The following is a 12,146-nucleotide window of genomic DNA, read 5'->3' on the forward strand; positions in this document are numbered from 1 at the left end:
AACCAAAGTCAAACGGCATCAGAATTCCACTTTCGTTCCCAGCTTCCTTCCTTGCCTGTTCCATTTGCAACTGCAAGGATTCTCTCTTTGCAGCCGTGGCTTGACTTCAGAACAGGGTGCTCTGTGATCTACCGCAACACACACACAATCCATGCACACCATGGAGGGACCGCAGCTCAGTAGCAGCACACCTGTCTTGCCTGCTGAAGGTCCCAGGTTCAAACCTTGGCGTCTCCAGGAAAGACCCACCAAAGACCCCAGACAGCCACTGCCAATCAACGTAGGTAATACTGAGCTAGAAGACTCAGTATAAGGGCACCGCGGCGCATGCTTGCACGCCTGTCGCTTGATGACTGCACCGGGTACAGAGTCCTAAACGGCGGGTGAGCCGTTTGCCCAGCCCAGCCTGCACGCTGTTGCTTTCCTGGAACCCTCCCTCACTGCCTGATCACACGGGTCTTTACGCCAAGGGAGGAGAAAAACCATTTTACTTCAGGCTTGAAGAAATCTGCTTGCTGTGTGCAGTGTTGGGCGTTTTTGAAGAACTGGCTGCCGCTTATATTTTTGTTTCCCGTGTCTGATTCTGGTTCATATGCCTTGACAACTTATATTATAATGTATTTTAAATTATAACATTGCATGTTCTCCAAATGAATTCTTGATTTGGATTTTTATATTGTGGTTGAGTGGACATTGGATTGCTGTTACAACGTATTGGTAAGAATTTTGCCAGTTATGAGCCGCAGAAAAGCGGCATACAAATTGAATAAAAGTAAAAAGTTTTTTAAAAAAAAGTATACAAGCAACTTCCTATGTTCCCCTTCTTGCACGGCGAGGCCAACCCTGATATTAGCCACAAGGAAGCAGGGAGTACTTTTCCCTGGGGGGCTTCCAGAGGAAAGGAACTGTCGCTCAGTGGAAGAGCACAGGCTTTACATGCTGAAGGTCCCAGGTTCAATCCCAGGTAGGTCCAGTTAAAAGGTAAGTTAACAGGTGACAGAGAAGATCCTTCTCTGCCAGAGAACCTAAAGAGCTTCTGCCAGTCAGGGTAAACAATACTGGGCTAAAAAGACAAATAAGTCTGACCCGGTGTAAGGCAGTCTCCTACATTCCTAGGATGCCGACTGCAAGTTCCATGCACTGGTAACCCTTTGACTGGTTCCAAGATTTCCGCCACTGTTGGACCCAGCCTGTGGGTTTGGCTCCCAACACTCCACTCACCTTCCCTGGACAGGGCTTCCAAGATGCTGTTGCAAGCAGAAGCCAAGTTGGCAATGGACTCCCACTCATCCTCCAGGGATTCTCCAGCTTCAGAGAGGACTGAGGGACAGAGGAGAGGGCAACGTCTTCAGTCCGCAAACAAACACTATGTCCGCCCAGGGGGAGCCACATCTGCACCTCTGCACCCGGGAGAACGAGGGAGTGCCGAGGGTGGGAAGAGGCTCTCTTACTTTTGGTGATGGAGTTCCGCAGGGAAAGGGTCCGTGGCAGGAACTTGTCCATGTCTCTGGACTCTGAGGGGGACGAGGCCTTCTCCGCGGGGGGCAGGGCTTGGGGGCCTTTGCCCTCTTGGCCCCCGATAAGATCTTGCTTGTTCACGACAGGACCGCCAGGACAGTCCTAGGAGAAACACAGCGGTCAAAGCAGGGTTCTGCCTTTTCTGCCACGCGAGACAAGCTATCACATCGGTTTAGCAACTGAGAGTTTTGTTTAAATATAAGCAGCATATAAAGTGTCCTAAAGAGAAATGCAATGCACAGTGCAAACTTCAGCTTCCTGAGAAACGTAGCTTTCATTTTTAATTTAAGAATAAAGTTTCTAACCCAACTACACCAACAGAGAATTCTTATAAACGAGCAAGAGGGTGCATCATCGCTATAATGAGCGGGGGTGGAAAGAGGACCCAAATGAGGGAAAGACCCAGAGGAAGGGCGGGCCATACAGGGCCCCTTTCAGTCGATGCCATTGGGACGCTGCCCTCCAGGCCTTCCACTTGCACGGAGGACACACCAAAAGGCTGCCTCATTCAGATGAGACTTGGAGAGGGATGCCTGCCGGGATGCATTGAGAAGCGGACAACCCTCCGCTGTGCGATTGTCTAGCACTGTGGCGTTGCCAAGACAGCCTCATGGGCCAAGTGGGGGGGCCTAATCAGGCAGGCGGGTTGGAGGTTCCCCACCACTGGGCTAAAGCTAAAGGTCCCAGGTTCAATCTTGGCCTCTCCCGTTGTAAGGATCAGGGAGGAGGTAGTGGGAAAGACCTTGCCTGAGACGTCCCTCTCTCCCCCATTCCTCAGTGTGCCTCCCCTGCATCCGTTCTTGGATTGTAAGCCCCTTGAGGCAGGGACCTGTCGAACCTGTCCTTTGTAAAGCACAATGTATATCGACGCGGCTGCATTCTTTGCTGTTGTTATTAACGTTAAAATCAAAAGACACGCAGGTAACACAGACTTAAAAATCATACCCCCAGCGTGTAAATATGGGTGCAAAGAGGACAGACACACACTTACCGTATCCCAGTCTGGAGGGGCCTTGGGCGTGGCAGCCAAGATGAGATCTGGAGGGACATTTTGAGATGGCATCCTGTGGAGAACGAGATCCCAGAGGGTGAGACACAGGAGCAGGAATGCAGAATGTATGCTAAAGGGATGAGGTATGGCAGGTCTGCTTCACAGGGATGACCGGGGCTGCATACATTTGAAGCACATTCAAAGCGCATGGCTTCCCCCTGAGAATCCTGGGAACTGTAGTTTATCCCCCACACACACACACACAGAATGACCATTCCCAGCACCCTTAACATACTGAAGTTCCCAGGATTCTTTGGGGGAAGCCATGTGCTTTAAATGTATGATGTGTGCCAGCCTGGGAGTGGGGTGTGGAACCTGGTAATCATGACAAGCCTGTCTCGTGAACCTGAGCTGGCATAACAATAATAATGAGCCTGTATAATTAGGGCATATCTCTTGTATAAGTGCTGCCCTTAACTGCATTTATATATGGTTGGTATCTGTATTGGATCTGAACTGATTTTATGAATGTGCTGTTGTTGCTTTAAACTTTTTATATATTGTGGAGTTGTTCTGTTTTGTTTTTTTAAAAAATTGATATATGCAATTGTTTTTACTGTTTTTATATACATTTTTATATTGTAAATTGCTTCAGGATTCCTCTGAGGAACCAATTCATAAATGAAACATATAAATAATTTGCAGCAGTAAAAGCATCTATCACCCTGTGGTGGCTTTTCCCTGTTATTCTCTTGTCTGCATCATTCCTGTCCACATCACCAGGCTGCATTGACTGGAAATGATCCCATAAGACCGGGCTGAGCATAGCACTGGAAGCCTCAACAGGATGTGCTGCGAGCGCTGAATGTAAGTAACTATGAAGTCGAGCCACTTTGTCCTTGAAGTGTCTTGCAAACCACTCGCAGCTAATTACTGTAACACTACAGTGGTCCATCCCCCAAATCCTGGATAATGAATCTCCAGATCACACAGAACAACTCTGCTGGCCAACTCCTCGAGGACACAATGGATGCAGTGAGGTATGACTTCTTCACTGCTGCGTGGTAGGCACGATTATGTGTCCTAACACGTGTTTGGTTGGTTTTAGAGCGAGATTTCTGCCACTTGCACTTCAGTCCTTGTCCAGCTCACTTCATTAACCACAGCTTTTCAGAATGCCGGGGAGCGACAGAATCTCCACGCCGCCGGAGAGGACCCTTGGGAGCGATCGTGTCGATGGCCCTAGTAGTTTTGCTGTTCCACAGTGAAACAAGAGCCTCAGTAGCATCACTATATCCTATGGGAAATCCCCCAGAGCCATCAGGAATCATATCAGAGTCCATCAGCTTCCCGCCAGTTTAGACGGTCTGGCCTTGGAGGCAGGGCCACGTTATGGCCTTCGTGGGCCCCTCCCACCATAATAATATCAACATTACAAATTACTTTTGATATAACTTTAAACACTTCAACATTTTATTTTTTTATGTTTTAGGCAAAATTTAATAGATTTTCGTGGGCCCTAAATATTTCATTTTTTTCCTGATGTGAGAAAAAAATTAAAAGATTTTCTTCGACCCTAAAAGTATTGTGGGCCCTAGGCACTGTGCCTACTGTGCCTAATGGATAAGTCGGCCCTGTTTGGAGGCTGAGGCAGGAGCGGCTGCTGCAAGACCAAACTTCACCAGGAAGTAGTCTGATAATGAGCTCAGGGTAATATTCACCCCACCTACTTGCAGACCACCACCCTCCCCACCTGGAGCAAAGGCCAGGTCCAGGGTATGCCCTGTTCTCTGTGTTGGGCCAATGATCATTTGAGGCAATCCAACAGTCGCCATGGAGGCCATGAAATCCCAAGCCAGACTGAAGGCACCCTCAGCATGGACGTTGAAGCCACCCAAGACTCCCGTCCTGGGTTCCTCCAGCACCTCACCGGAGATCATCCCGGATAGCCTGGCAAGCAAAGCTATTGGACTGCAGTGTGGTCCACCACCAACAGCATCCCTAACCTGTCTCTTTGGCCCAGCACCAGATGAAGGCCCACTAGTCCTTTTAGCATGTGTTTTTTTAAAAAAAATTTAAAGTGTTTTAAATTTGTATATTTGTTTTTAATGTTTTTAATTGTTGTAAACCACCCAGAGAGCTTCAGCTATGGGGAGGTATACAAATGTAATAAATAACAACAGCAGCAGTAATAATTTATTTATTATTTATTTATTTATTAAACGTTTATACCGCCCGACTAGCAGAAGCTCTCTGGGCGGTGAACAATAACAGTCCCACTCTAAGGAAAACGGGTTTGCTGGTGATGGAGAAAGCATGCCAGTCTATGCAAGGTCCTGAATCTGATCATAGAAAAGGGATGATAGAAACTCCCGTTCGCTGAGGACTGTGCATCATTGGGATAGTTAGGCCACATTCACACCATACATTTATTCCACTGTTATTCCACTTTAAACAGTCATGGTGTCCCCACAGAATCCTGGGAAGTGTAGTTTCTGAAGGGTGCCGAGAGTTGCTAGGAGACCCCTATTCCCCTCACAGAGCAACATTTCACAGCGTTCCTGGGGGAGAGGGACTGGTAAACCACTCTGGGAATTGTACCTCTGTGAGGGGAATAGGGTCTCTTAACACCTCTCAGCACCCTTCACAAACTACACTTCCCAGGATTCTTTTGGGGAAACAGTGCCTGTTTAAAGTGGAGTAATAGTGGAATAAATGTATGGTGTGAGTGTGGCCTGTGTCATGTCCACTGACTTTAACGGGTCTAGTCTAAGTGGGACTAGCGCTGAAGACCACCCTTTTTTTCCTTGTATCGTTATTTATTTATGAGATTTATATAAGACTTTTCCTCCAAGGATGGTGTACACACTTCTGCCCGTTCATTTTATCTCCAAAATGGGTAATTCCCCAGATAATTCGGGCAGCAAAGAGTGGAAGAGTGGCACAATAGTGGAACCTTCCAGAGTGGGCTCCCCCCACCCCCTGCAAAAAAACCCAGCTGCAGATTAAGGCAGATTAAGGTGAGACTGGAGGTGGAGTGCTTCACCTTTGCCGAGAAGGCCAGCCTCCAGCTCAGTGGCAGAAGACCTGCTTTGCATGCAGAAGGTCCCAGGTTCAATCCCCAGGGGCATCTCCAGTTAAAATGATGAGGCAGACCCCCTCTGGAGCTGCCAGTCAGAGCACAGCAGACACTGAACAAGAAAAAGACAGCCTGGCCTGGGATCAAGCCATTTCCTGCGTCCCTAAGATCTGTGAAATGAGTCATAGAGGAGTTGGCTGGATGTGCCAGGGAAGAAGGGTGAGCAGGCGGGCACGAACCCTGGAAGAGGCTGTGGGCACTAGTGCTACTCACGAGTCTGGAGGCCTGGGTGTTTCCCCACTGTGGCTCCGCAGAAACTCTGTTCTCTCCTCGGCCAAGCTGTGAGGGGGCCCGTCCTGCAGGGATAGCGAGTGGAGGAGCTGCAGGGTGGAGGGTTTGAACCCAGCTTCGCTGCCCGGCCTGGTCAGTTCCGCCTCCCCGGCTGGCGGCTCACTCCTCCTCTTCTCTTGTAAGGACTTTTGGTACAGCTCTGAGAAGCTTCTGCCCAAAGGAAAAGAACCGGAAAAGAAGACATCAGAGCATTGTCCGGCTGGTTGGTGGGAGCGGATATTCAAGGAGTGACATCTTAAACCAGAATCACAGAATCGTAGAGTTGAACGAGTCCAACTCCCTGCTCAATGCAGAAAATTCTTAACTGTCCTCTAGCAACACCTATTCCATCAGGAGTAGAGAATTAGGCTGACAGGCAACAAATCGATGTATGTGTATATATGTATGCATGTATGTAAGTAAGTAAATAAATCAGGGTGCAGAGCAGAGGGGAAAAAGGGAAGCAGGGCTATTCCATCGGCTTTGCTGAGAGATCAGCTGCCTTGCAGGTGGGTGGAGGCTCAACTCTTGCACAGCAGCAGCCATTCCATCAGGCTACCTGAACTGTTTTCCATCCAGCTGGTCATCGCAAGAACTTTGTCATTTTAAGAACTGGTGTCTGATGTTTACTTGCACCCCCCCCATCCTTTTGTGTCATGTCTTTTAACTTGTAAACCCAGGGAGAGGGCAGGAACCATCTTGGTTTTCTATTGACCTGGAAGCTGCTCCGGGACACCTTCTGCCCACGAAAAGGCTAAAAACCCTTCAAATAAAGAAAGAATCCTTGGGGCTCAATCTTGCATGCAACACACACACACTGCGACCCAGACATCTGTGAGCAAGCTGCGCTTTCTGACTGCTGAAGGTCGGGATGCTCTGACACAGGCCCAGGGGGAGGCTCTCCTTTTTCTTCACGTGGCCCAGCCCTGTAATCGCTGCTTCCATGGCTAAAATCCTCTCCCAGGCCAGAACCGCTTGTGCCCTCAGCACCTGCCCCATCTCCTTTCGAAGTGGAACATAAGAACGTAAGATCAGGCCAGTGGCCCACCTGGTCCAGCGTCCTGTTCTCACAGTGGCCAACCAGATGCCCTCACGGGAAGTCCACAAGCAGAGCCTGAGCGCAAGGGCAATCTTCCCTCCTGTGGCTTTGAGCAACTGGTACTCAAGAGGCATACTCTCTCTGACCGTGGAGGGACACCACAGCCATCGTGGCCAGTAGGTACTGATAGCCTTTCTCCTCCATGAATTGCTCTGATCCTCGTTTCAAGCCTTCCGAATTGGTGGCCTTTACTGCTTCCTGTGGGAGCCAATTCTGTCATTTGCCTCTGCGCTGTGTGAAGGAGTTTGTTTTCTTCGCCCTGAATCCTAAAGCCAAAATCCCTTTCTTCCTACCCATCCCAGTATTCTCAATATAAGCTGCACATCCCTGGGGTTTCCTGTGCAAAGCACACAAATCTCTGATACAAAAAAAAAAAAAGGGGGGGGCACTATTCTCAGTTTCCATTTTGGGGGAAAACTGGGTCGGCCAGCTGGCCAAGTGGCGAGAGTTCAGCCCATGCTTAAGTGAGGAGTCGGGGAAGGCTGAAAACAGGCAGGCCCATGCTAGCAGCTGGACATACGCCCCTCTGGCCATGTGCGAAAGTGATGCGAGGCATTCGAGAGCAGGCCAGCAAGCCCTCCTCTGGCAAAGCAACAGCGACAGAGCACCAAGCACCTACTCTGTGTGCAAGGGGCTCCAGGTTCAGTCCCCGGCATTTCCAGTCAACAGGATCAAGGTAGCAGATGAGGGGAAAGACATTTCTCTGTCCAATAGTCTCTGCCAGTCAGTGTGAGCCAAACAGGCTCAAATGGGGAGTTTTGTACAGCACAGAGAGCAAGGTCCTAGGGCCCCACGGCTAGCGCTCTCCAGGTCAAGACCTCTGGCACAGCATGCAAAGTGGGTGCAGAGCCAGGACAAAGCTCTGAGTAAAACACCAAAGAAATTAAAATGAGAGACACAGTCTGGTCTGTCCCTTCCTCCCCTCCTGACCAGACGCCCCCCACAAAAACTGCTCACCTCCTGGGCTTCCCGTTCTCATCGGGGGGGACAACCGTGATGGTGACCTTCTTGGCAGTGCGCAGGAGCTCGCCGGTCTGGGCATGGCTGAGGCTGGGCAAGGGCCTCTCGCAGACACGGACCAGGCGGGCGCCGGGCTGGAGGCCGGCCTTCTCGGCAAAGGTGAAGCGCTCCACCTCCGTCACAAAGCCCTCGGGGTCCATCTGGAAGCCCAGCTGCCCGACCCCGTTCCTTAACAGCGTCAGCTCCCGTGTCTCGCAGCCTCGAGTCACCAGCTGCCAAGTGCCGGGGGAAGAGAGGCAACCAGGGGGTCAGCAAAGGCTGCAAAATTGGGCAGCGGGAGGACGCGCTGCCAGGTATTCTTATTTCTGTTTGTGCATCGGGAGGGGGCTTTTCTGCCTAGAGGACCTTAAACCAGCTTACAGGCTTGGAACACATCACGACAGGGAAGGGGGGACCCCTTTTTTCTGTAGAGGGGTCTCTTGGGGGTAATTCATCAGGGGGCTGCGTCCCAGGGGTGGGCAGGCAGGACCCAAAATGGGCAGGTGCACCTCCTTCTCCCTCTCTGTCTGCCCCTTCCCCACTCTCTGATCTGCAGCATGCCGTGGGCTGCCAAAGAATGGACAGGCTGCTCTTTATTTTATACAGCACTTGACTGTAAACAGAAACTCTACATGGGTTTACAAAATATAAAATAATAATTAAAATGGTCAATAAAGGACAGAGGATTTTCTTTTTTAAAAATCGAAGAATAATTTAAATCTACAATAAGCTAAAAACAGCTTAAACTTCTACATGTCTCTGGATAGACTTGCCTAAACAAAAATATTTTTAGCAGGCTGTACCAAAGAGAGTACAGGGAAGGGGGCTGCCTGATGTCAATGGGGGTCTGAACCAATTACTCGCAGAGGGGGACTGCCCATCCACCCACCCTTCCCATCATCCTTCTCTCCTTGCATGAAATTAGGCTGAGGGGTCTTATGTGGGCTCCCCACCCCAAAATACAAGATCCAACCAGCAAGGCGGGATAAATATCACAATAGCAAAGGCTACGCGGCAGCAAGATGTGAACCTTCCAACTACAGAAATACAAACAGAGCAAACGAAAAGTCATTCAAAGACCAAAAGTCAGTGGAAATACAACAGTTTGTATGGATTGTCGAAAATTCTGTCATGCGAAGGACCGTATGAGTCTCGGGGGGGGGGGGGGAGATACCTCCCCAAAGGCATTGGGCCGTGTCAACCCCAACCACAGGTCTGATGGTTGCGCAAGGCGAGAGAATGTCTCCGCTGAAGGTCTCAAGCGGTGGGAGGTTTGAAGGGGAGATGACAGTCCTTAAGATGTTCTGGGCCCAAAACATGTCGGGAAGGTGTGGGGAACTTTTGGCCCTCCCGATGCTGCTGAACTACAACTCCCATCAGCCCCAACATGCATGGCCAACAGCAACATCGAGAGGGCCAAAGGTTCCCCATAACCAATCTAGGGCTTTAAGACCACAGGCCCTAGTACTGGAGTTCATTTACTTACTACCTTTCCATCCCACCTCTCCTTCAAGGAACTCAGGCCGTAAATTAACATCATGGCCTCTCTCTATTTTATTATCCCTGTTGGGTTTTTCTTTTTCATTTTACTGTTTTGAAAGTGTTTGGATATCGTAAGCCACCCGGAGCTGAGGAAAGGCAGGATGCAATGTTTTAAAAGCAGGGAAAGGGGAACCTTTTCCAGCTGAAGGGCTGCATTTCCCAATTTAGCAACCTTCCGGGGGCCACATACCAGCGGCGGTGGGCAGGGCCAGAGGCAAAAGTGAGAGGGACAGCAGGTGAGATCTACCTTTCTGCAGTGAAATCAGAGGTTTCCACACACACCTGCACCCCACACCTATCTCTCCATCAAGGCAAGCGGCATCACAATTCAAGGACACATTGCAGCCAGGCAAAAGCACTCAGGGAGGGCGCACAGCAAGGCAGTTGAGGGGTGTGGCCTGGGGATAGGGGGCGTGGCCTGGGAAGAGCCCTGAGTGACAGACAGAGCAGCCCAGAGAGCTGCGTTTGGCCCCCAGGTCTGAGGTTCCCCACCTTGTCTTAAAGCAAATAAATAAATCTTATTAAGAACGTAACATGACCTAGCGGCAACCATTCCATCAGGCTGCAGTGCAGAGGGAGAGAAGGGAAGCAGGGTCACTCCAGCAGCTCTACTGAGATAACAGCTGCCTTTGGCCCTCCCTCAACTGCCACCTAGCTACTGCCGCCCCGTCAGGCTGCAGAGTGGAGGAGAAAAGCAGGGCTACTCCATGGGCTTTGCTGAGAGAGCTGCTGCCTTTGGCTCTTCTTCTCCCTCATCTGCCGCCTAGCAATGGCTGTTCCATCCGGCTGACTGAACTGTTTCCATCTCAGCTGGTCTTTGTAACGTTAAGAACTAGTATCTTGCTTTCCCCTCTCTCCTCCTCCTCCGCCCCTTTTTTCTTTACTGTCATGTCTTTTAAAGTGTACTCCTGAGGGTGTGTATCTGTAAGCTGCCCTGGGAGGCTTTTGGCTAAAAAGTGGGGTAAAAGCGATTTAAATAAATAAGAGCCCCGCTGGATAAGATCAAAGCCGGACACCCTGTTTCCCACCGTGGCCAACCAGATACACAAGAAGGGCATGAGGGAAACAGCCCCTTCTCCAACTCTTGCTCCCCATCAACTGGCATTCCAGATGTAGAGTGCCCCTGAACCTGGAGGCTCCATACAGCCATCCTGACTAGTAGCCATCAATAGCCACTCAGCCTCCATGAATTTGCCCAGCCCCCCCCTTTTTAAAACTATGTAAGCCATTCCCAGATCCCAGGGTGGGGGATTCCATAAGTTAATTATACACTGTGTAGGATTGTGCTAGAATTAATTCCGCCCAATTCAGATATGGTACCGAATTTCCCACTAATTCACTTATTCTCAAGCACTGAGGATCGGATTTTAATGTGGCGATTTTCTGATATGAATATCGACATCTTATTATTTTCTTCAGCATATCACTATTTCCCTTCAATATATTGACATCAATATTTTTTACGAGGGGGGAACATGGATCAGTAAAAGCAGTGGCTTGTGGACAGAAAAAAAGAACTCGAATTGATACCGGCCTGTTAGGTCGACAGGATGGTTTCAAACTGGTACCGGCCAATGGATCCCATCCCTAACTCTGTGCGAAGGAGTCTGTCCTTCCACACCAGCTTCATTGGACGACCCGGAATTCTACCATTTTGGGTGACGGAGGAAAAATGTATCTCTGTCCACTTCCACCATATCATGCATCATTTTACAAATTTCCATCATGCCTTCCATCATTACTCTTTTTTTAAAGGAAAAAAACACCTAAAAAGCCACAAACTTTATAGCCTTTCCTTGCAGCGGACTCGCTTCGGAGCCTTTCCAATGGAGACAATAGTCCAGAAATCAGGAGAAGGCTAGGACTGGGGAGGACAGCTGTGAGAGAACTAGAAAAGGTCCTCAAATGCAAAGATGCATCACTGAACACTAAAGTCAGGATCATACAGACCATGGTATTCCCGATCTCTATGGATGGATGGATGTGAAAGTTGGACAGTGAAACAAGTGGGTAAGACTTATTTGAAATGTGGTGTTGAAGGACAGCTTTGCACATACCGTGGACTGTGAAAAAGACAAATAATTGGGTGTTAGAACAAATTAAACCAGAACTGTCACTAGAAACGAAAATGATGAAACTGAGGTTATCATACTTTGGACACATCATGAGAAGACATGATTCATTAGAAAAGATAATAATGCTTGGAAAAACAGAAGGGAGTAGAAAAAGAGGAAGGCCAAACAAGAGATGGATTGATTCCATCAAGGAAGCCACAGACCTGAACTTACAAGATCTGAACAGGGTGGTTCATGACAGATGCTGTTGGAGGTCACAGATTCTTAGGGTCACCATAAGTCGTAGTCGACTTGGAGGCACATAACAACAACAACGTTGCAGAGGATGTTGTGACTGTGGGAGATTCGAGATTGCACCCAGGATTCCTCTATGATGGGGTGAGGATCCTCACACATGGGTGCTGAATGCGGCCCTTCAGGCATCTCTACCTGGCCCTCAGGATCCTCTGCAAGCCTCACTCGTCATCGGCCCTGCTTTGCAACTGCCTTGAGCACTGAACTCTGATAATGCTC

At 49.4% G+C, this 12,146-nt stretch overlaps 1 protein-coding gene across 4 annotated transcripts in view; it reads right to left on the reverse strand.

Moving 5' to 3' along the window:
* The window catches only part of SIPA1 (signal-induced proliferation-associated 1), a 58,989-nt gene that overhangs the window by 10,221 nt on the left and 36,622 nt on the right, over window positions 1-12,146 (reverse strand). For all 4 annotated transcript variants that reach the window (XM_061606654.1, XM_061606655.1, XM_061606653.1 and 1 more), the window contains exons 9-13: window positions 7,975-8,249; window positions 5,862-6,089; window positions 2,510-2,582; window positions 1,452-1,620; window positions 1,222-1,320 (exon numbers count right to left, since the gene is read on the reverse strand). In XM_061606654.1, the coding sequence (XP_061462638.1) occupies window positions 1,222-1,320; window positions 1,452-1,620; window positions 2,510-2,582; window positions 5,862-6,089; window positions 7,975-8,249 (844 nt within the window). The remainder of the gene's footprint in view (window positions 1-1,221; window positions 1,321-1,451; window positions 1,621-2,509; window positions 2,583-5,861; window positions 6,090-7,974; window positions 8,250-12,146) is intronic.

The sequence above is a fragment of the Rhineura floridana genome, chromosome 22 (genome assembly GCF_030035675.1).
Source record: "Rhineura floridana isolate rRhiFlo1 chromosome 22, rRhiFlo1.hap2, whole genome shotgun sequence".
Lineage (NCBI taxonomy): Eukaryota > Metazoa > Chordata > Lepidosauria > Squamata > Rhineuridae > Rhineura > Rhineura floridana.